We start from the raw sequence: 24,956 nt of genomic DNA, 5'->3' as shown, positions 1-24,956 counted from the left end.
CAGTTAGGTTTGAAATGAGAGTCTACGTATCTATACTTTTATAAAGCACCTAATCATGACACAAATGGGCCATGGGCTTCACTTTAAGAAATATGTACCACCTCATTTATCTGTTCCACAGATGTTTTCCAAATGTCATGTTTCATTAAAAATAAGGTGGCTACAAACTTGTCATTCCAAGTGAATTTTTTGCTAAACTATTAAGAAAACTAAATATACTATATATTTGAAGTCTTAAGTCTCTCTCCGTGGTTAACTTTTTTTCAAAATTAAAAGTAGACCTGAGTAGTACTCTGTAAGACTTTTTTTTTTTGAGACAGAGTCTCGCTCTGTCACCTAGGCTGGAGTGCAGGGGCTCTGCCTTAGCTCACCGCAACCTCTGACTCCCGGGTTCAAGGGATTCTCCTGCCTCAGCCTCCCAAGTAGCTGGGATTACAGGTATGCACCACCACACTCAGCTAATTTTGTATTTTTAGTAGAGTTGGAGTTTCACCAGGCTGGCCAGGCTGGTCTTGAACTCCTGACCTCAAGTGATCTGCCAGCCTCAGCCTCCCAAAGTGCTGGGATTACAGACAGGTGTGAGCCACGGTGCCCTGCTGAGACTTTCAAAGAGGAGTTAACTTAACTGATTCCATTCATATGCCTAGATAATAAAGTACTGTATGTGACAGGTGTCACACTGAGACCGGATATTAGGACCAGATGTCAGCTTAGTTCTGTGTTCCTTTACCAATGCAATCAAATCCTACTTCATGTTTGCTGTGAATGAAACTGAACATGTATCCTACAATACAAAACAAAAATAATCCCTCCAAATTGTCCATAGATTAAAAATCTAAACATACAAACAACTCGAAAACTTAAAAAAAGAGATCTTGGGCTGGGCGTGGTGACTCACGCCTGTAATCCCAGCGCTTAGGAAGGCTGAGGCGGGTGGATCACGAGGTCAGAAGATCAAGACCATCCCGGCTAACATGGTGAAACCCTGTCTCTACTAAAAATACAAAAAATTAGCCGGACGTGAGGGCGTGGTGGCGGGCGCCTGTAGTCCTGGCTACGCGGGAGGCTGAGGTAGGAGAATGGCGTGAACCCCGGAGGCGGAGCTTGCAGTGAGCAGAGATCGCGCCACTGCACTCCAGCCAGGCAGAAGTGCGAGACTCCGTCTCAAAAAAAATAAATACATAAAAATAAAATAAAATAAAGATCTTGGCTTAACATACTGCTTCAAATAATTATTACCATTATCTGCTTAGTAAACTTGCATATTCATCCCCTAGGAAACAAATAGCTACAAAATATAAATAAAAAATTTTAACCGTTTGGAACTTAAAAGACGAGACTTCTATCAAATATGAGTAATCCAGATTTAATACACTAAATAAATTAAGTCAAACATTAGAAAAACATTAATTAGGACACACAGAAGCTTTGCCCTTCTGATTTTATCCAATATTTACTATGTATCCTAAGTTGTCCATTAATCTAAAAATAGTTTAAACAACTGCCAACTCAAATCCCTTTTTTAGCCCAATTCTCACACCATTACCAACTGTCCAACAAAACAAACAAAAAGACTCAAATTCACAAGTAGGTCCTATCTAAAGAGAAAGATTCAGAGACATGGTAGAAAAGCTTAAAATCACTGTCACCAAATCGAAGGTTTATTTTTTAAAAAAAGCTTAAAATCATGAATTTGTATGGGCAATTGTCCAATTAATAGGTAAAAACACCCAAATACAGATTTTGCCCTTCTGAAGGTCTATCTGGGATGTAAACGCCTACATTCCCTGAAATAATGTCGAAGGAATGCAATATCACCTAACACAGTACCTTTCTGCTGTATCTCTAAGAAAAACCCAATTTTCATTCTTTAAGCACAGAGCAATTTCTCTTAGGAACAATTGTCCCCAAACAGAATATCTGATATGCGCTAGTTTCCTAAGAAATATCAATAATAAAGATCAAATCAATTTGCCTAACCAAAACTGTTACACCAAACAAGTATCACTAAAAATAGGAGGAAGAAAACACACCAACATGGCACAGGTATACATATGTAACAAACCTGCACCTTATGCACATGTACCCTAGAACTTAAAGTATAATTAAAAAAAAAAAAAAAAAAGAAGTTACTCTATATGGTCTAAAAACAGAAGGAACCCTGGGTTCTGAGAATTCCCAGCCCCTCTCCTGTAAAACTCATGAATAATCCACTCCTTTTTTAGCATTTACTCAAGAAATAACCATTAAAATAGCCAAGCAGCAGCACTTGGGGCTGTGCTACCTATGGGGTAACCACCCTTTTATTTCTTTACTTTCTTAATAAACTGGCTTTCGCTTTAAAAAAAAAAAAAAAAGAAAACTAGGAAAGGTTGTTACAGAAAGATTTTGGAAAAAATAAGTCCAAAAACATACATTGTCCAACACACATAATTGGCTCATTCTCTGCCTCTTCAAACCCCTACACATATGCACCTTGACTAAAATTGGCAACTCTGTTACTTCTAAACAGCTTAAGAACTAATGGTTACCTAATGAAATAACCAGGTTTCAGGTTTCAACACTGTGGATGTTTCAACTTTTTCTTTCCTTATTAATAAGTATATAATAGGACAAATACTCTTCATATTTTCTAAATCTTCCCAAAATTATTTTTCACTAAAAACATGTATTTATGAGCCTAAATGCTCCTTTGTTAAGAACTACTGGCAATTAATTTGTGCTTCTTGGAGTCATGTAGTTTTTCCAAGCTGAGGATCATTTGGCTTGTAATTTAGGCATTCCAAATTCTAGGACAGGTTATATATTGTTTAAAAGGTGAAATACGGCTGGACTCACACCTGTAATCCCAACAGTTTGGGAGGCTGAGGCAGAAGGATCACTTAAGTCCAGGAGCTCAAGACCAGCCTGGGAAACATAGTGAGACTTCCTCTCTACCTAAATAGTAAATAAATAAAAATTTGTAAACTAAACTATTATTTCTAAGAGTAGAGAAACAAAATTTTAGGGCCTTGATTTATCACTGCCTCCCAGGTTCAAGCAATTCTGCCTCAGCCTCCTGGGTAGCTGGGATTACAAGCACACGCCACAATGCCCAGCTAATTTTTTTGTATTTTTAGTAGAGATGGGGTTTCACCATGTTGACCAAGCTGGTCTTGAACTCCTGACCTCAAGTGATCTGCCTGCCTTGGCCTCCCAAAGTGCTGGGATTGCAGGCGTGAGCCGAGATCGCGCCACTGCACTTTAGCCTGGGCAACAGAGCAAGACTCCATCTCAAAAAAACAAAAAATAAACACAAAAAAACAAAACCATGAATAAAATAATACAGCCATAATTCCACACAGAAATCCTATGTTTGGCAGGGGGATCAACCTATATGCAAATAGTTTTATTACCATTAAACTGGCAAAAACAATAAGCAAGGGGCTTCAGAAGAGTATCCTTGAACACTATAAGGTAATTCCAACAGCTCTCTACATGCAAAATCGAACTTCCTTACTAGAGTTAAAAAACAAACAAACAAAAAAATCACAGCAATAAACCTTGCAGTGATTTTGCTTGTCTGCAATAATTTCCCTCTGTTAGGGGGCACGAATCACAAATCTTAGCACCAAGAGAGAAATGACTATCCGTATATTTCAGTAACAAAGTTAAGAATCAGGTTTATTCTACAAACTTGAACTTCAGTGCTACTAAAAAGCTAAATCTACACCTGCATCTTGTAGGACTCTTTATCCACCCCAACCCTTGGCATTTTTCCAAAGCAAATCCATGATTCAGAGTGGTTTTAATTTTTTTCTTATTATTCTTTAGTTTCATTGAGTTTATTTTTCTCATCCATGATTTCAGGTCATTTTGGATACTCTCTTTTCCTCCAGATTTTCAATATTGTCTTAAACATCAAACAAGGTGCAGCTCATTCATATTTTCCATCAGTCACTCCTCAAGCTGTTATTTAATGGCTATTTTAGTTGAAGCTGAATACAGTATGTAGGATTTGCTTTGAAGTAATGGGGGTGGGAGAAGCAAATGAAGTCACAGAGGAAACAAGATTAGCCGTAAATTGAAGCTCTATGACAGGTACTTCATATATTATACGATTTTTCTTATATGTTTGAAATGTATTATTACAAGGTTAAAGAAAAGGCTATATGAAGATGACTTCCTTGTTGATAATCAGATGCCTAAATTGCCTTTCAGACTGAAGGAAAAGATATACGAGCCACCAAAAAGGTTTGGACAAGTTGAGCGTGCAAAATAAAAACGGCTATCACTGATATTAACACACTAAGAGAAATCCATGAATCCATAGTGATACTTAATCTTCAGGGAGAAAAAAAGGTCTTTTTTGCAGAAAGTATGAGCCAGTAAACAGACACAGACCAATAGAATTGTGGATTTTAAAAACAAAACAAAAAAAACCACCATTGCTACTTCCAATGTAATAGCTGATTTAGTCATGATTTATCAATTGATAACTAGGTATAAGGTGATTAAAGAACATGGTATCAACTCACGGATTATTAACTGCAAAGGGGAACATGACCCTTAACAATGAGAAGATCACCCTAAACCAAGTGATCAAACAGAACCATCCAACAGAATCCAGCAGAAGCGCCTACTAATGTTAAGTATGCTATACAAAAATCCTTAACCCAAATATCAAGGTTGAGTATAGACCTAACTGTAAAGTTTTCAGGAAATACAGAAGATGAAGGGACAAGTTAAATGACATCATCAACCCCAAACCAAAAGCAAGCAAGCAAATAAACAAAAAACAAATACACCCAGAAAAGCAGTGTAAGTGTCCTTGACTCCTCAAATAGACAACAGCCCCAGGGGAGAATAGTGGGACTACTTAAAGAGACAAAAGCAAATGATTCAATATGTAAATCTAGATTGATTCAGGTTAAAAAAAAAAAAAACAAAAACATATTCTTGGGACAAGTGGGGAAATTTGAAGGACTAGATTTTAGAAATATTATTATTTGCTTGGGTGGGGAAATGGTATGGAGGTTATGTAACAACATTTTGCTCTTATTTATATGAGAATGCTGAAATATTTGGGCTGCAAAGTGTCAACATGCTTTCAAACAAACATGCATGGACCAGACATGGTGACTCGTGCCTGTCTGTAATCCCAACACAGGGAGACACTGAGATGAGCGAATCGCTTGAGCCCAGGAGTTCCGAGACCAGGCTGGGCAACATGGCGAATTCCTGTCTCTACAAAAAAAACTACAAAAATTAGGCCGGGTGCGGTGGCTCACGCCTGTAATTCCAGCACTTTGGAAGGCAGAGGCAGGCAGATCACTTGAGGTCAGAAGTTCAAGACCAGCCTGGGCAACGTGGAGAAACCCGTCTCTACTTAAAATACAGAAATCAGCGGGGCATGGTGGCGGGCGCCTGTGATCCAGCTACTCGGGAGGCTGAGGCAGGAGAATCGCTTGAACCCAGGAGGCGGAGGCTGCAGTAAGGCGAGATCACGCCACTGCACTCCAGTCTGGGCGACAGGGCTTGAGGTTCCGTTTCAAAAAAAAATTAGCTGGGCATGGTGGCGCGCGCCTGTACTCCCAGCTACTCAGGAGGCTGAGGTGGGAGGATCACAAAGCGCAGGGAGGTCAAAGCTACAGTAAGCTGTGAAGGCGTCACAGCACTCTAGCTTGAGTGACAGAGACCCTGTTCTCAATTAATCAGCATGGGGAGATAAAGCAAGTATGGCAAGGCTTTCAACTGTTGATTGCAGGTGAAGAGTTGTCCTACAGGTGTTCACTGCACTTTTCTTTCAGCTTTTCTCTATGTTCTGAACTTTGCACAATAAAACCCTTGGGGGAAATAATTTTTCTACAAATTTTCACCATCTGTCTGCCCCAAGGAAACACCACAGTTCTAAAACATTCAAGAGGTCATGGTAACATTTCTGTGTCTTTGTAATTTTAGATAAATTCTAAGAATTAACAATGAATTTCGGAAACTTTCAATGAAACCTCAGTTAATAATCCTTCACTTTCAGATGACAAATACTAGATCAGAAAAGAAGTAAACAGTTCTGATACAGTAATTTTAAGACTTTGCATGCTCGGGCATGCTAACAGTATGTAAAATGTAAATAGTGCGAAGATTTCTGGACTGAAACCAGTCCTCGAGCAAACACAAAACAATTTAGTCAAACTGCCGACAAAATGAAATCTACAGTCTTACAGACTATGCAATAGAACGCTCCTATTTTGCCTCATCTCTGTCAACCTTCAATAATATCTTCCACGTTATAAGCTAGGGAACCTGAAAAATGAAAATCTAAGTGCATGTCGTTGCTATGGCAATGGGAAATTTCAGGAAATTGAGACTGCAGGCTACCTAGCCTCCATTTTAGAAACTGTATTTATCTAAACACACCAGGACTTAGATCGAAAAACTAATGGCATATTTCAAAACTATTTAGCTTCCTCTCTCACACTAAAAGGTACTCTCCTACAAAATTCTGAATACAAAGGGCAAAAGAAACAAACCACACTAATCTAACTAAAAGTCTGAATTTTTAAATATTTAGTTGTCACTCATATTTACTACTAAAACATGCTTTTATTTACAGTGGCCAAAACAGACTTCTCATTTTCAACTTATCATATACCTGCAATGTTTATGTAGCTGGAAAAACGAAAATGAAATGTGACTAAAAGGGAAAAAAGGAAGAAAACGAAAGAAAGCCACAATATTCCCAAAACCACAGCATAACTTGCTTCTTTCTTCACTCGCTCTTTTAAATCTTAATTCTCCAGATTAGCTTTGTCTCAAATATTTCTCAAACTAGTAACCTATTTCTGGGTACACTACATTTGGCTGGGTGAAAGAAACACTGTCAAGTTTTTCTAAAACGGCGGGTGCGCGTTAAAATAATTCCTATCCACTCTAATACCAAAGCGATATCAAAGGAAAGCATCCCATCTGGGGTAGTCCCATGAATCTAAATAGGACGAAGCAGCCTACCGGCTATTGTCTCAATCAAGTATTTACTCGTATTCGTGCCTAAGACAGGGAAGTAAAAAAAAATTAAATTTTAATCAGATCTTGCTCCCCATTCCCACCACTCTTGTATATACCCTGTCCCCAGGGTTCACTAGACCCAATTCCTTCCTCAGGCGAACATGTCTGGAGCAGTCGGAGGAACAGACGTGGAGAAGAGGTCGCCACGAGGCCCCACCACTCTCCTTCCTCACCTGCTCCGTGGCTCCGTCTCCTGACATGGCCTCAGCTGATTACAACGTGCGCACTGACCGTCGATGGGAAGCTAGAAAAGAAAAATTAAACTAAAAACCACCCCCAAATCAGTAAAGTTACCCCCTGCCCAGCTGAGCCAGACCGCCAACACCAATCGCCACCGCCCACTCAGATATGAATTAAAATGGCTGCGCCCCTGCCGGCCGAGGGGGGGTGTGGCTTCCGCATTAACTTCCGGGGCAATGGGCGGGGCTAATTTCGCGACTCGTTGGTTATTTCGAGCGTGCAGAAGGCAGCGAGATCCCGGGGCGGGCCCAATTCCTGGGCTGACGTCACTACCCCGGCCTGGAGAGGTTGTTGCTGAGCCGGCTCTAACCGGCTGGAAGGCGGGAATCTGTTTCGCCTGGAGGCTCGCGCGCTTTTTGGAATTCAGTTAAAAAGCTTTAGAGCCTGGCTCCTCACAGTTGAAGCCTGATTGCTAGTCAGCAATGCTAAGCGTTAAATGCCTCCTATATTTAGGGGATAAGGAATCCCTGAAGGTTTTCGCTGGTCTCACTTCCTGCTTTTTACTTTTCTTGGGGGTGGGAGGGATAGATCAAGCCCACGTTAATTTTTACTGCCGCCGTCTACTCTTATGTAGAAAGCTTTGAAGTCTGTGAGACCTCGATTTTCAGCTCAACATCTCAGCATCGTTCCTTGACTGCAAAGTGGATATGATTGGAGCCCAGACTGCTTGGATTTTAACGAAGATAAGTAACTCTGGGCAATTAAACTTAGTACCTCAGCTTTCTGGCCTATAGATGGGAATAATAGTACCTGTACCTGAAATAAATTATACATAGAAAGGTGTTAGGAACAGTATCTGGCATTAAGATTAAATGAGATTGACCGGGCGTGGTGACCCACATCTGTAATCCCAGCACTTTGGGAGGCCAAGACGAATGGATCAGGAGTTCTAGGCCGGGCGTGGTGGCTCACGCCTGTAATCGCAGCACTTTGGGAGGCCGGGGCAGGCGGATCATGAGGTGAGGAGATCGAGACCATCCTGGCTAACACCATGAAAAAAAATTAAATGAGCTAAGTCTTCTGAAACTGCTCTTCCATTTAAGCGTCATTGTAAGATGTCTGCAAGCATTTCTCGCCTACAGGGGTTCGATGCCCCAAAGTAACCTGTTGAACTATTCCCAGACTCGCCTTATTCTTTTAGATGTCCTTTCCTCTGCTCAAACTTACACTTACTCCCTTTCCACAGGCTGAAATCTTACCCTTAATATAATGAGACACATGGGCAAAAGATATGTATTAACAGATGTTCATTGCCCCATCCAGCAATGGAGGACTAGTTAAAAATATCACAAGATTTATCTCTGCAATGGAATGTCACGCAGCAAACCGATGCTAATGTACGATGACTGACAGAAAGGCAACCACCGTATGAAATGAAGAAAAGCAGAATATGAAAGTGTTTTACGTATATATACTTACCAATTTAGCATCCCTAATCAAAAAATCCAAAATCGGAAATGCTCCAATGAGCATTTCCTTTGAGAGTCATGTCAGTACCTAAAAAGTTAGATTTAGGAGCATTTTGAGTTTTGGAACATTTAGGATTTTTTTTTTCTCTTGAGGCAGAGTCTTATTCTGTTGCCCAGGCCAGAGTGCAGTGGTGCGATCTCAGCTCACTGCACCCTCTGCCTCCCAGGTTCAAACGATTCTCCTGCCTCAGCCTCCTGAGTAGCTGGGATTACAGGCGCGCACCACCACGCCCGGCTAATTTTCTTTCTTTCTTTTTTTTTTTTTTTTTTTTTGAGACAGAGTCTTGCTCTTTCACCCAGGCTGGAGTGCAGTGGAACGATCTTGGCTCAGTGCAACCTCTGCCTCCTGGGTTCAAGCAATTCTCGTGCCTCAGTCTCCTGAGTAGCTGGGATTACAGGCTCCCGCCACCACGCCAGGCTACTTTTTTTTTTTTCAGTCGATTTTTTTTTTTTTTTGAGACAGAGTCTCACTCTGTAGCCCGGGCTGGAGTGCAGTGGCACTATCTTGGCTCACTGCAAGCTCCGCCTCCCGGGTTCAGGCCATTCTCCTGCCTCAGCCTCCCGAGTAGCTGGGACTACAGGCATTTTTAGTAGAGATGGGGTTTCACTGTGTTAGCCAGGACTGTCTTGATCTCCTGACCTCCTGAGCCGCCCACCTTGGCCTCCCATAGTGCTGGGATTACAGGCGTGAGCCACCGCGCTCAGCCTAATTTTTGTATTTTTAGTAGAGATGGGGTTTTACCATGTTGGCCAAGCTGGTCTGAACTTCTGACCTCAAGTGATCCACCCAACTTGGCCTCCCCAAGTGCTGGAATTACAGGCATGAGCCACCGTGCCTGGCCCAGACTTTTGAATTAGGAATACTCAACCTGTATATATCTTTTTTTTTTTTTTTTTTGAGACTGAGTCTTGCTCTTTCACCCAGGCTGGAGTGCAGTGGAACGATCTTGGCTCAGTGCAACCTCTGCCTCCTGGGTTCAAGCAATTCTCGTGCCTCAGTCTCCTGAGTAGCTGGGATTACAGGCTCCCGCCACCACGCCAGGCTAATTTTTGTATTTTCAGTCGAGACAGGATTTCACCATGTTGGCCAGACTGGTCTCCAACTCCTGACCTCAGATGATCCACCAGCTTTGGCCTCCCAAAGTGCTGGGATTACAGGCATGAGCCACCACACCCGGCCTCAACCTGTATATAGCTTTAAAAAATTAAAAGTGGTTATATCTACATTGTGTGTCACATAAATTTACTCTTTTTATCTGTTTTTTGATTTTTCTTTATTGAACTGACATAAGAACAACAAAGTCTTAAAACAGTATTCATACTCTATCTTTCAGAGTTTGACTCAAATGCCATTTTTTCCAGTTTTTTGTTTTGTTTTGTTTTGACAGGGTCCCCCTCTGTTGCCTAGGCTGGAGTGCAGTGGTGAGATCTTGGCTCACTGCAACCTCTGCCTCTCAGGTTCAAGTGATTCTCCAACTTCAGCCTCCTGAGTAGTTAGGATTATGGGCGCCTGCCCCCATGCCTGGCTAATTTTTGTATTTTTAGTAGAGACAGGGTTTCAGCATGTTCCCCAGGCTGGTCTTGAACTCCTGGACTCAAGCGATCCGCCTGCCTTGGTCTCCCAAAGTGTTGGGATTACAGGCGTAAGCTGTGGCGCCTGGCCTCCATTTTTTCCAGTGTTTTTAACGAATATGGAGATAAAAGTTTAAATAATAATACAATGAACACCTATATACCTACCACCTTGATTGACATTTTGGTGTGTTTGCTTTATATGTATATATTTACATACATAGTTTTTTTGGCAGGGAGAGCCAGATTGTTTTTTATTTTTATTTTTCTGCCTAGAGTCTTTTAGTATTACAGTTTCAGGTTTTGTTCACAGAATAATATGAAAATAAATTACAGACATTGTGACAATCCCAAAATAGTCAATTTGTGTTTTCTGTGAATAATGACATTCTCCTCCATAGTCACATAACATAAGATATAAAGGGGCTGAGTGTGGTAGCTCATGCTTGTAATCCCAGCACTTTAGGAGGCCAAGGGGGAAGGATCACTTGAGCACCAAAGTTTGAGGCCAACCTGGGCAACATCACACGACCCCTCTAAAAAAAAATTTAAAAATTAGCTGATTTTGGTGTCACGTGCCTGTGGTCCCAGCTACTTGGGAAATGGGAAGATTATTTGAGCCCAGGAGTTAAAAGTTGCAGTGAGCTATGATCACACCACTTCTCTCCAGCCTGGGAAACAGAGAGAGACCCTGTTTCAAAAAATTTAAATTGATGATTAGAAAAAATTCATAAATAGGCCGGGTGCGGTGGCTCACACCTGTAATCCCAGCACTTTGGGAGGCCGAGGTGGGTGGATCACGAGGTCAGGAGATTGAGACCATCCTGGCTAACACAGTGAAACCCCATCTCTACTAAAAAACACACACAAAAAAAATTAGCCGGGTGTGGTGGCAGGCCCCTGTAGTCCCAGTTACTCCAGAGGCTGAGGCTGGAGAATGGCCTGAACCTGGGAGGTGGAGCTTACAGTGAGCCAAGATCTCGCCACTGCACTTCAGCCTGGGCGACAGAGTGAGACTCCATCTCGAAAAGAAAAAGAAAAAAAAGAAAAGAAAAAATCATAAATAGAAAGATTTGCTCACAATAGCAATAACAACTATAAAACATCCAGTAACAGCTCTTTTCCTGGTCACCTATGACTTCCCAATTGCCAAATGCAGCGGTCAGTTTTAGTCCTCTTTATCTTACGGGATTCTACCAACAGTATTTGATGAAGTTGATTACTCCCTTCTTTTGGAAACTTTTTTTTTTTTTTTTTTTTGAGACGGAGTCTCGCTCTGTCGCCTGGGCTGGAGTGCAGTGGCCAGATCTCAGCTCACTGCAAGCTCCGCCTCCCGGGTTTATGCCATTCTCCTGCCTCAGCCTCCGAGTAGCTAGACTACAGGCGCCCGCCACCTCGCCCGGCTAGTTTTTTTTTTGTATTTTTTAGTAGAGATGGGGTTTCACCGTGTTAGCCAGGATGGTCTTGATCTCCTGACCTCGTGATCCGCCCATCTCGGCCTCCCAAAGTGCTGGGATTACAGGCTTGAGCCACCGCGCCCGGCCTGGAAACTTTTTTTTTTAAAACACACACAGACACACACACACACACACACACACACAGCAAAGTCTTAACAATGAAAATAAAAATAAATAAATAAAACAAGGTCTTGCTTTCACTCAGGCTGGAGTGCAATGGCACAAATCATGGCTCCCTGTGGCCTCAAGCTCAAGCAATCCCGCCTGCCTCAGCCTCCCAAGTGACTAGGACTATAGGCATGTACCACCATGCCCAGCTAATTTTTAAGTTTTTTATAGAGATGAGGGTCTCGAACTCCTGGCCTCAAGTGATCCTGTTGCCTCGGCCTTCCAAAGTGCTGGGATTATAGCTATAAGCCACTGTGTCCGGCCTGGAAACATTTTCTTCACTTGACATCCAGAACACAAGTTTATTGGTTTTGCAACTACTTTTTTGGCCACAATTATGTGTGTGTGTGTGTGTGTGTGTGTGTTTCAGTCAACATCATTCATAAAACAAATGCAACACCATTAACACATATATTGCAATATTTTTATGACTATAAATTTTGCCAATTGCAATGTTTCCATGAATCCCCTAGGTGGCAGACAAATACAATTTCCATCTAACAATTAAACAAACTTGGTAAAAACATTGCTTCCTTATCATGAATCCTTAAGAAATATTAATCAGAATTTTAGAATATAGTCCATCTATCATATAATAAAGAAACTGACTTCTTATAATTTATCTGAGAGTTTTATTAGAAACATAAATGGCAATTATTTAATTGGTGAACAATCATTGTAATTAAACACTCTCAAAAATACATATTTTATGTGGTTCATCATCCCAAGCACTTAGAAATGTATCTGCTGGTTATGAAAACTAGTTTTGGAATTTTCTTTGGAATCTGAAAACCGAAATCAATTAAACATCACTTATAATAAAGCAAAAACCTCTTAACCAACTGATGGGATTTTTCTTTTTATTTCTTTTTATTATTTTTTTGGGACAGAGTCTCACTCTGTCGCCCAGCCTAGACTGCAGTGTTGTGATCTTGGCTCACTGCCACCCCCACCTCCCGGGTTCAAGTGATTCTCCTGCCTTAGCCTCCCGAGCAGCTGGGACTACAGGCTCATGCCACCATGCCCAGCTAATTTTTGTATTTTTAGTACAGATGGGATTTCACCATATTGGCCAGGCTGGTCTCGAACTCCTGACCTCATGATCCACCCGCCTCAGCCTCCCAAAAGTGCTAGGATTACAGGCGTAAGCCACTGTGCCCGGCCTGGGATTTTTAAAATTCTTTGGATATTTCTACAGTTATTTCTTATTTAAAACTCATGCATGTCGTAGTTAAAAGTGGTCATAAAAGGCTGAGTGTCTGTTCTACTTGATATAATATATACACTTGCTATAAATACATTGGTACTGTCCCCTCCTCATTCTAACAGCTGTATTTTCCTAATGTTTCTTTATTTTATTTTATTTTTATTTATTTATTTATTTATTTTTTGAGACGGAGTCTCGCTCTGTCACCCAGGCTGGAGTGCAGTGGCCAGATCTCAGCTCACTGCAAGCTCCGCCTCCCGGGTTTACGCCATTCTCCTGCCTCAGCCTCCGGGTAGCTGGGACTACAGGCGCCAGCCACTGCGCCCGGCTAGATTTTTGTATTTTTTTAGTAGAGACGGGGTTTCACCGTGTTAGCCAGGATGGTCTTGATCTCCTGACCTCGTGATCCACCCGTCTCGGCCTCCCAAAGTGCTGGGATTACAGGCTTGAGCCACCGCGCCCGGCCCATGTTTCTTTATATTTTGATCTATTTTACAGAAAACGTTAACATGCCTGTGACTACAGCTATGTAGAGGGACGGGCAAATATTTTTAACAGCTTGTGTGAGAGGGACACAGATATATCTGGGATTTTATTTTTAAAGTAGGTATAGCACTTCCAAATAACGAATTCCCCCTGTAACATGAGGAAACTGACTGGAATGACTATTGACTCATCTTCAATTAGAATGTTAGTTAAACACATCTTACACACATTTCCTAAATTTAATGGACTCTATTGCTTGAGTTTGACATTATTTGAAAAATAAAATAACTAGAGATAGTCGGTTGAAAAGGATGAGCATTGCTAAATTATCTTCATTATTCTAAGTGTTTTTTAAACTTTCTTAAATTCATCAAAATATTAAAACAACATTGGAAAAAACTGAGAGAAAACAGCTAATCATAATCTCACCACTTTGAAAAACTATTTTTATTTCTCATAGTCCCTTTTTGTCTTCAATTACATGCATATACTTTTTTCCATTGTAGTAAATATTAGGCATATATAATTTTTATTAATGTGGAGGGCTATTTGGGGTTTTATTTTATTTATTTAGAGACAGGAGTCTCACTCTGTTGCCCAGGATGGGATGCAGTGGCACAATCATAGCTCACTGAAGTTTCGAACTCCTAGGCTCTATCAAGGGATCCTCCTGCCTTGGCCTCCCAAAGTGCTTGGATTACAGGTGTAAGCCACCCTACCCTGGCCTATTTTTGGTTTTAAAAGATGTGGGACCTATGCTAACTAGTATAACATAGACTATACTGCCTCCTATTGTCCTCCTAAGAGAGGAAGCTAAATACTTCTGTCTAGGGTGGACAGTTGAGTCAGAATCTACCCAGTAGATGCACTCCACTCTGATGAATTAAACAGTTTAATGTACTTAAAAGGTTAATGCTCAAAGGAGAGAGAGAGAGAATATGTGAACGCTGGTGTAATCAGTCCTAGAATTGCCTTAGCTATGGAATGGCTTGTAATTTTAAACCCCATATATCCTTACAGTTGAACCCTTTTTCCCTAAGACTGAATGAATGTTTGTTCTTTGGAACCCAAAGTGTCACACAGCCACATTTTGACAAATTACCAATTCCTGTCCTCTTTCCTCTTCTTTTTCTGTGTTCCCTCACCTTTTATGTGGGCATATTCACCTAATGATTCATTTGGAATAGAAGTAATTTTTAAAAACAGAAGTAATTTTTAAAAACAAATTTTTACCAACTCTGAAAACAACTTTGTGTTGTTTAAAGTAATGAATATGTTAGAACTTCCCTTCCACAAGTTTCGTTACTATTCTTCATCCTGGGAATTACATAAAGGACTTATTCATTCTCTAAGAGAAAAATCTATAATTCCATAAATTTACGTGATTTAAAATGCCATGTCTGTTTTCAGTTCATGAACTTGACCCACAAAATCCTCTCAGTAAAGTATGTGTGCCTCATAATCTTTGGTGTGATAATACTCTGCACAGTAGTGCAATACTACTTCTATACTCTGTGTGGTGACTTTCATCCAAAGACTCTTCTAAATTCCTTTTATGAGGCAAAAAACACTTAGACTCTATGATGGTCATTTTATTGTTTACTACTAATAGTACACAGAGGATGGAATGTGCTATCTCTGGCATGAAGAGTTCTGCTGGAAGTTTAGAGAGAATAAAATGTCTTCATACTTCAGCGACCAAAGAGAAAACCCTTGTGGAAAAGAGAGCAAGCAAAGTTCCAAGTATATATTTATTATCTCTGTGCGGTTAGTTGGAACTCTGTCAATGAGGTCATAGTTTTTAATCCCAGTGTGGCTCATTTATCTCTAACTGGTTTCCTTAATTATAACATGCACCCCTGACCCCAGCCAATTGCTTGACAAGGGTCTGTTCTTAAGCAAAAGAGAATAAAATAATCTGTGCAAATCCACCACTGTAATTGGAAAAATAATTTAAAACGTTCAATTAACAATGAATTTATAGAGTCATATTTTCATCTAGACACTAGTTAGCAGTCATATATAGTAGTCTGTATATATAGGTACTGCTTATGTATACAGAAATAAAACAATTTGGCTGGGCACAGTGGCTCACGCCTGTAATCCCAGCACTTTGAGAGGCCGAGGCAGGTGAATCACGAGGTCAAGAGATGGAGACCAGCCTGGCCAACATGGCAAAACCCTGTCTCTACTAAAAATACAAAATTTAGCCAGGCATGGTGTTGGGTGCCTGTAATCCCATCTATTCAGAAGGCTGTGGCAGGAGACTGGCTTGAACCCAGGAGGTGGAGGTTGCAGTGAGCCCAGACTGCGCCACTGCACTCCAGCCTGGGTGACAAGAGCGAGACTCTGTCTCAAAAAAAAAAAAAGAAAAAATTTGTTTGAAGCACATCACATCAAACAGTAGTAAAGAAAAAATAATAATAATTTTTACTCCTTTGATTACCTTGGTCACATAATCACTAGTAAAATAATTTGATGCCATCTCTGTGTTGGAAAGGATGTAATATATTCCTTAGCATCTAACTTGGAAATACAGCTATGTGAAAATTGGTCGATGACGATTGTTGTAGTACTATTCAACAATAAACCTGCCGGGCGCGGTGGCTCATGCCTGTGATCCCAGCACTTTGGGAGGTTGAGGTGGGCGGATCACCTGAGGTCAGGAGTTTGAGACCAGCCTAACCAACATGGCGAAAATCCGTCTCTACTGAAAATACAAAAATTAGCCGGGCATGGTGGTGGGCGCCTGTAATCCCAATTACTAGAGGAGGCTGAGGCAGGAGAATTGCTTAAACCCAGGAGGCGGAGTTTGCAGTGAGCTGAGATCGCGCCATTACACTCCAGCCTGGATGACAGAGCGAGACTCTGTCTCAAAAAATAAATAAATAAAATAAAACAATAAACCAAAATGTAGGCTTTTCAGCAAACTAATTGAGTAATGATTTTTTCTTAAAGGGAAATCCTAGAAAGAAATTCACTAAGGAAGTTAAATAAAAGAATGCACAATTTTTATACATGACAAAAACCAACAGACATAACCTGCTGTATTAGAAGTTTTTTGTTTTTGGTTCAAATTTTTGTGTAGGTATGTATTGACATGCAAGAAATCAGTCTCATTGTGTCACTGTATGATCCTCACCTATAAAATAATTTGCCTTCACATTTTGGGAATCTAAGTCTTGTGAGTGACTAGTTTGGGGACAGTTTCTACTGTCTTCTTACTCCTACTTGCACCAGGGACCATTACTATAGCTCTTTAGAAAGGAAAAGTAGTTGTTTCTTCTTCTTGCATCATGAAAATTCCATATGCCCTATTCTTCATCATGTCTGAAAACTTAAGTAGAATTATTTAAAAGCCTCATGTTTAAATATTTAATCTACAAGCCATTATTGAGGTCCTGCTCTGTAGTTTGAATCTTTTGTACACTGTGATTCAAATATAAGCGGCATACAGCCTCTGCCTTCCAGAAACTCAGTATAAATTTAAATGCCTGGTTACTAAATTCCTTTAAAAAAGAAATAAATTCGGCCAGGTGAGGTGGATCACGCCTGTAATCCCAGCACTTTGGGAGGCCGAGGAGGGCAGATCACGAGATCAAGAGATTGAGACCATCCTGGCCAACATGGTGAAACCCCATCTGTACTAAAAATACAAAAATTAGCTGGGCATGGTGGCGCACGCCTGTGGTCCTAGCTACTCGGGAGGCTGAGGCAGGAGAAATACTTGAACCTGAGAAGTGAAGGTTGCAGTGAGCTGAGATTGCGTGGAGATTGTGCCGTTACACTCCAGCCTGGCGACAGAGCAAGACTCCGTCTCAAAAATAAATAAATAAATAAATAAATAAATAAATAAATAAATAAATAAATAAATAAAATAAATAAATTCTGGACTTCACTTTCATGAAGGCATTTGAACATTAGGGTACAACTATAAAAACATTAGGCTGCAGCAGTAAGTTTTCCAACAATGTCAGATTTTTAAAGTATGAAGTTGTCAATTGTTCCCAAATTGATCTATAGTTTCAAAGCAATTACAATCAAAATATCTGCAGATTTTTTTAAGGATATTGATGAGCTGATTCTAAAATCCATATGGGAAAAGAAGAACAAAATTGGAGGTCTTACACTACCTGGTTTCAAGACTTATCAAAACAGTGCCACACTCACTGTCCAGTGTCCTGCACACTTTGTTGTTTTGAAGACTAGTCAAGTGCAGCAGTGAGAACAAGGGAAAGAGAACAAGGAGTTCAATCTGTAACTGACTGTGAACAATCAATTGAGATAACTCACAACCTTTGGACCAGCCCCAGACACTTTGGAAAACAGTTTGGCAGTCTCTTATAAGGTAAAACATATATACTTACCATATGACCCATCAATCCCACTCATGTATTTTCCCAAGATGAATAAAAATGTGTGTTCATATTAAAACCCACACACAAATGTGCATAGCAGCTTTATTTATAATCTCTCAAAACTGGAAAAGAAACCAAATGTCTTTCAATTAATGTTGGATAAATGAACTGTGGTAAGTATCTACATAACGAAATACTATTCAGCAATTAAAAGGAGTAACTATTATATGTGGAATAGTATAGATGAATCTCAAATGCATTATGCTTAGTAAAAGAAGCCAGACTCAAAAGACTGCATACTAGTTTATTCCATTTATATGACATTCTGGAAAAGGAAAAACTGTAGGGTTGGAGACTAGATGAATGGTTGCTGGGGTAAGTATAGAAGGAGTGGTTTACTATGAAGGGGCAATATGAGAATGTTTTTGGGTGGTATATGTATCTTCACTGTGGGGCATTTCCAAAATTCTGGCCAGGCACAGTGGCTCACGCCTGTAATCCTAGCACTTTGGGAGGTCGAGGTTGGTGGATTGTCTGAGCTCAGGAGTTCAAGACCAGCCTGGGCAACATGGCAAAACCCCATCTCTACTAAAAATATATACACACAAAAAAAAAAACCTAAAAAAAAAACATACAAAATTCTATGCATTTGTTAAACTCATAGAGTTATACACCAAAAAAGACTGAATTTTACCATGTATAAATTTAAAAATACCAGCCAGGCACAGTGGCTCACTCCCGTAATTCCAGCACTTTGGGAGGCTGAGGCCAGTGGATCACTTGAGGCCAGGAGTTCGAGATCAGCCTGGCCAACATGGTGAAACTCCATCTCTAATAAAAATACAAAACTTAGTCAGGTATGGTGGTGCACACCTGTAATCCCAGCTGCTCGGGAGGCTGAGGCAGTAGAATTGCCTGAACCTGGGAGGCAGAGGTTGCAGTGAGCTGAGATCGTTTTACTGCACTCCAAACTGGGCAACAGAGTAAAACAGGGTCTCAAAAAAAAAAAAAAAAAAAACCAAAGAACCAAAACATCCATTGACAGATGAATGGAGAATATTATGCAGCCTTAACAAAGAAAGGATTTCTGTCATATGCTATCACATGAATAAATCTTAAGAACGTTATGCTAAATGAAATAAATCATTCACAAAAAGACAAATACTATACACTTCTATTTATATGAAGTATCTAAAGTAGTCAAAATCACAGAAACAGAAAGTAGAAAGGTAGTTTCCAAGGGTATTGATGGATAGAGGAAGGGATAAATACTGTTCAATGGGTATAGAGTTTCAGTTTTGCAAGATGAAAAAGTTCTGGAGGGGGCCGGGCGCGGTGGCTCAAGCCTGTAATCCCAGCACTTTGGGAGGCCGAGACAGGCGGATCACGAGGTCAGGAGATCGAGACCATCCTGGCTAATACAGTGAAACCCTGTCTCTACTTAAAAATACAAAAAATTAGCCGGGCGACGAGGCGGGCGCCTGTAGTCCCAGCTACTCGGGAGGCTGAGGCAGGAGAATGGCGTGAACCCGGGAGGCGGAGCTTGTAGTGAGCTGAGATCCGGCCACTGCACTCCAGCCTGGGTGGCAGAGCAAGACTCTGTCTCGAAAAAAAAAAAAAGAAAAAGAAAAAGTTCTGGAGATTTATTTCAAAACAATGTGAATATACTTAACACTACTGAACTATACACTTGAAAATGCTTAGTGTTTTTAATGTTACGTGTTTTTGCCACAATAAAAAATATAGAAAAGAACAGTTAACTGAAGGAAGTTTAATATAAAGCAGATATTAATGGAAGGGTGGGCAGGTGTTAAAGAGAACATCATAGTTTGTGAAGCACACAGGACTGGCATCATCAGCCAAAAGAGTAAGAGGAAGGATCCAATACTAGGATCTGGCAGGAACTATGGCTATGGGCAAGGAACACTCAGCAGAAGCTGTGTCCCTGGGTAGAGGAATGCAGCTATTGTCCAACCTCATGATCAGAACCCAGACAGAAGCTGGGAGGACCAGAGAGCCAGAATAATGCAATCTGAGGGCTTTGCAGCATGGCTGTGGTGAGCAAATGGAGGATAAGTAGCATAACCTGTGTATCAATAAGGTTTCCTTGGTGCAGGTATCAGAAGCCTGCTCTGGCTAACTTAAATAGGGAGAGCTATAGGGGAGCTCACATTGAATCCAAGAAAAGTCTAAAGAAACATAGTGAGAACCCCAGGACAGCTTTGGAGATGGCAAAACAGAATTTTTAGATTATTTCTTTACAGTATTGTTGCCTGAGCAAATAATCTCTATTAATGTCATTTTGACCCTTGTGTACAGAATTATTTGTTTTTTCTCTCCAAGTTTTTTTATTATAAAAATGTCAAACAAACCCATAGAAAAGTTAACAGAATAGTAAAATACTGATATAGCCTCTACCTAGATGTAATATTTGTAAACTTCAGCCTCCCAAAATGCTGCGATTACAGGTGTGAACCACCAGGCCTGGCCAATTGTTGTATTTAGAGATTAACGAGAAACTAGAAGACAGATCTAAAGAAACTCAGAATGTCATCCGGAAAGTAATAATGGTGGAAACTATGAAAGAGAGGATAAGAAATTTGGAGGATAGAGTAAAAAGCAAAAATACATCTAAGCTGGGTTCAATGGAACACTTTTGTAATTCCAATGGTGTGGTCTCGACTTACTGTAACCTCTGCCTCCTGGGTTCAAGCTCTCCTCCCACCTCAGCTTCCCAAGTATCTGGGACTACAGACATTCACCACCACACACAGATAATTTTGTGTATTTTTGTAGAGATGGGGTTTAATGTTGTGCAGGCTGGTCTTGAACTCCTTATCTCAGTAATATTTCCTCTTACTCTCTATGTGTGTGCATATACAGTTCATTTTTTGCTAATCTTCTTGAAAATAAGTTGATGACATCCTGATACCTTAGCTCTAAATATCTTAGCACAGGTCTCCTAAGAATTAGGACAATCTTTTATAAAACCACAATACATTTTCATCTAAAGAAAATTAGCTATAATTTCATAATGTAATCTAATCTGCAGCTCATGTTCAAATTTTGCCAATTGCTCTGGTAAGATGGGTTTTATTTGAACAAAAATCCAATCAATTTCCACATTTTTTTTTTCTTCATGATATGCGATTTGTTGAAAAAGGCAGGCCAGGTGTTTCACATTTTGGATTTGTCTTTTTTATTTCCTCAGGGTGTCATTTAATTTATACCTTCATTCCTGTTTCTTTTAAGATGAAAGGTAGCCCTGGAGGGTTGGTAATAACACTTGAGAGGTGATATTGTATACTTTATATTGCATCACATCATGAGACACTTAATGTCAGTGCTGAGCTTGATCAGTTGATTGAGGTGATCTGCTCAGGATTTAAATTTCAGGGAAGTTACACACTGAGTATAAGGCAACTATAATTGTTGTATTTATTTATTTATATTTTTATTTTTTGAGACAGAGTCTTGCTTTCTCATCCAGGCTGGAGTACATTGGTGCAAACATGGATCACCTTAGCCTTGATCTCCCTCGCTCGAGCAATCCTCCTGCCTCAGCCTCTCGAGTAGCAGGACTGCAGGCATGCACCACCACGCCTGGCTAATTTTTGTGTTTTTTGTAAAGACAGGGTTTTGCCATGTTGCCCAAGCTGGTCTCAAACCAAGAGATTCTCGCACTTCAGCCTCCCAAAATGCTGCAATTACAGGCGTGAGCCACCAGGCCTGGCCAATTGTTGTATTTAAAGAGATTAACAAGAAACTGGAAGACAGATCTAAAGAAACTCAGAATGTCATCCGGAAAGTAATAATGGTGGAAACTATGAAAGAGAGGATAACAAATTTGGAGGATACAGTAAAAAGCAAAAATACATCTAAGCTGTGTGCAGTGGAACACATATGTAATTCCAGCTAGTAGGGAGGCTGAGGCAGGAGAATTGCTTGCACCCAGGAGTTCAAGGCCAGCCTGGGCAATATAGCATAACTCTGTTTCTTAAAAATACACACACACACACACACACACACATCTGATTAGAATTTCAGAAACAGATAATGAAAGTAAGAAGAGAATATTCCAAAAATACAATGGCTGAAAATTTTCCAGGTTTATTTTTTGTTTTTGTGTTTGTGTTTTTGAGATAGGGTCTCACTCTGTTGCCCAGGCTGGAGTGCGGTGGCTTGGTCTCGACTCACTGTAACCTCTGCCTCCTGGGTTAAGTTCTCCTCCCACCTCAGCCTCCCAAGTATCTGGGACTACAGACGTTCACCACCACACACAGATAATTGTGTGTATTTTTGTAGAGATGGGGTTTAATGTTGTGCAGGCTACTCTTGAACTCCTTATCTCAGGTGATCTGCCCACCTTGGCCTCCTAAAGTGCTGGAATTACAGGCATGAATCACCATGCCTGGCCAGTTTTCCAGTTTTAATGATAAATATCAATCTTTGGATTGAGAAAGCCCAATGTACTTTTTGATACATTAATGTAAAACTGCAGAACACCAAAGAAAAAAAGGACTTAAAATAAGCCAGAGAAAAAAGACAAACCACTTACAAAGAAATGATAATGTGGTTTAAGCCAGAAGACATTGAAATAATGTCTTCCAAGGCCTGAGAGGAAATAACTGTCATCCTAAAGTTTTATAACCAGTGAAGCTAGTTTTCAAGAATATGACAAAGCCAAAAAAAAAAGGTGGGATAGTTTATCAATACAAGTCCCTAATTAATGGAAATTCTAAAAGATTATTCCTCAAGTAGTGGGAAAATGATTCCAGATGGAAAGTCTTAATATATAAGCAGGGCTTGTGAGCAATAATATTGATGAATGTGTGACTAAATCTAAAGAAACATTCTATAAAATAATATTTGAGTTTGGGAGGAAAGTCCAGAACTAAAATACTGGGCACAGTAACATTGTAATTGGCATTAGAGAGATCAAAGTTAAAGCATTGTAAGGTTCTCATGTTGTTTAGGAGAATAAATATATTGGTTAATTATTGACTTTGTTGAGAGGATATGTTAAAATAGGGCAATCATCAAAAGAAGAGATAAAGAAAATGTAAGTCAAGAGAACAGTATGTAATGAATATTAAGGAGAAGGAACAAAATAGAATGAAAAAAATGTCAACAAATCAAAAATAAAAGAAGAAAGGGGAATGTAAAACAAAAACAAAAATGGCAGAAAACACATAGAAAACACAAAATAAACTTGTCAAGTAAAATCCAAATAAATCAGTAATCATTATAAATGTAAGTTTTTCAACCCCTTTACTTAAAAGACCAACATTGTCAAAACATTTTTTTTTCTTTTTTTCACATGAGATGGTTCAAGCAAAACAAATTTTTTTTTTTATTTTGTTTTTTTGAGACAGTTTCACTCTTGTTGCCCAGGCTGGAGTGCAATGGTGTGATTTTGGCTCACCACAACTTCTGCCTCCCGGGTTCAAGCGATTCTCCTGCCTCAGCCTCCCGAGTAGCTGGGATAACAGGCATGTGCCACCACACCCAGCTAATTTTGCATTTTTAGTAGAGACAGGGTTTCTCCATGTTGGTCAGGCTGGTCTCGAACTCCTGACCTCAGGTGATCCACCCACCTCAGCCTCCCAAAGTGCTGGGATTACAGGCATGAGCCACCACACCTCACCTGCAAAACGTATTTTTTAACAGCAACTTAACTTTTATGAGTGATTATATCTAAAACAAAAAGACATAGAAAAATTGGGAGTCAAATTATGGGAAAAATGTATTGGTGTCTATTAAGAAAAAGACCCTGAGGTAGCTGTTTTAATGTTGCACAGAACAGATTTTAAGACAAAAGAGTATTACTCATGAAGGAGATTACCCCATGTTAAAAGGTTAATTTCACCAGGAAGTTATGACAGTTCTAACTTGTATGATCTTCTTTCTTTGTCTCTTTTGTTGAATACACATCTCCCAAATTTAGAATTTCCCAGGTCTCAGTTTAGAACTGTTTTTTAAATTAAAAAAAAAAAAAAATAGAAATGGGGCCTTGCTATGTTGCTCAGGCAGGAGTGCAGTGGTACAATCATAGCTCACTACATCCTCGAACTCCTGAACTAAAGGAATCCCCTCATCTTGGCCTTCCAAAGTGCTGGAATTACAGGTGTGAACCACTGGCTTGACCATTATCACAATCTTTTTCTTGATAATCACATTCCGTTCCATGGCTTTATTTATTTATTTATTTTAGTAGAGATGAGGTCTTGCTATGTTGCCAAGGCTGGTCTCAAACTCCTGGCCTCAAGTGATCCTCTCAGCTCAGCCTTCCAAAGTGCTGGGATTACAGGGGTGAACCACCATGCCTGGCCTCAGTTCCATGGTTTCAAATGCCAGCTATACACTAACTCTCAAAGTTACATCTTTAGCCAGTACCTCTATTCTGAACTCCAGACTCATTAAATAAATTGCCTATGTCACATCTCCACTTGGGTATCTAATAGTATCTCAAACTTGATACAGTCTGTAATGAGGGAGGAGGATTGCTTGAGTCCAGAAGTTCAAGACTGCAGTGAGCTATGATCATGTCACTGCACTCCAGTCTTGCTAAAAGAGTGAGACCCTGTCTTTAAAAATAAAATTTAAAATGAATGCAGGATGTCTAAAACCAAGCTTTCGATCTGATTCACCAAATATACTCTTCTTCCATGCTTTACCATCTCAGAAAATGGCAACTCCATCTTTCCAATTCCGTAGGTTCAAATAATGGAGTGACCTTGACTTCTCACTTTCTCTTGCATCCCATATCTTAACAGCAAATCTAGGAAATTTTATCTTCAGAAGATTTGCTATTAAGATATGGGATGGAAGAGAAATCTGATTGCTTCTCTCCACCCCTTTTGCCCTCAGTCGGCTCCAAGCTACAATCATCTTTCACCTGGATTACTGCGATTACCTTTTAACTGGTCTTCCTGCTTCTGCCTTTGATCTCTAT

At 40.1% G+C, this 24,956-nt stretch overlaps 1 protein-coding gene across 2 annotated transcripts in view; it reads right to left on the bottom strand.

The window, feature by feature from the left end:
* Positions 1–7,436, bottom strand: part of CSTF3 (cleavage stimulation factor subunit 3) — a 78,376-nt gene extending 70,940 nt beyond the window's left edge. For both annotated transcript variants that reach the window (XR_004228436.1, XM_023185563.1), the window contains exon 1: positions 7,218–7,436. Coding sequence is in view for 1 of the 2 variants with exons in the window: in XM_023185563.1 (XP_023041331.1) it covers positions 7,218–7,244 (27 nt within the window). In the remaining variant the exon portion in view is untranslated. The remainder of the gene's footprint in view (positions 1–7,217) is intronic.
* Positions 7,437–24,956: the final 17,520 nt, after the last annotated feature.

The sequence above is a fragment of the Piliocolobus tephrosceles genome, chromosome 13 (genome assembly GCF_002776525.5).
Source record: "Piliocolobus tephrosceles isolate RC106 chromosome 13, ASM277652v3, whole genome shotgun sequence".
In the NCBI taxonomy this organism is placed as follows: Eukaryota; Metazoa; Chordata; class Mammalia; order Primates; family Cercopithecidae; genus Piliocolobus; species Piliocolobus tephrosceles.
Note: the sequence above shows the minus strand (reverse complement) of the source record. Positions and strands in the feature narration are given on the sequence as shown.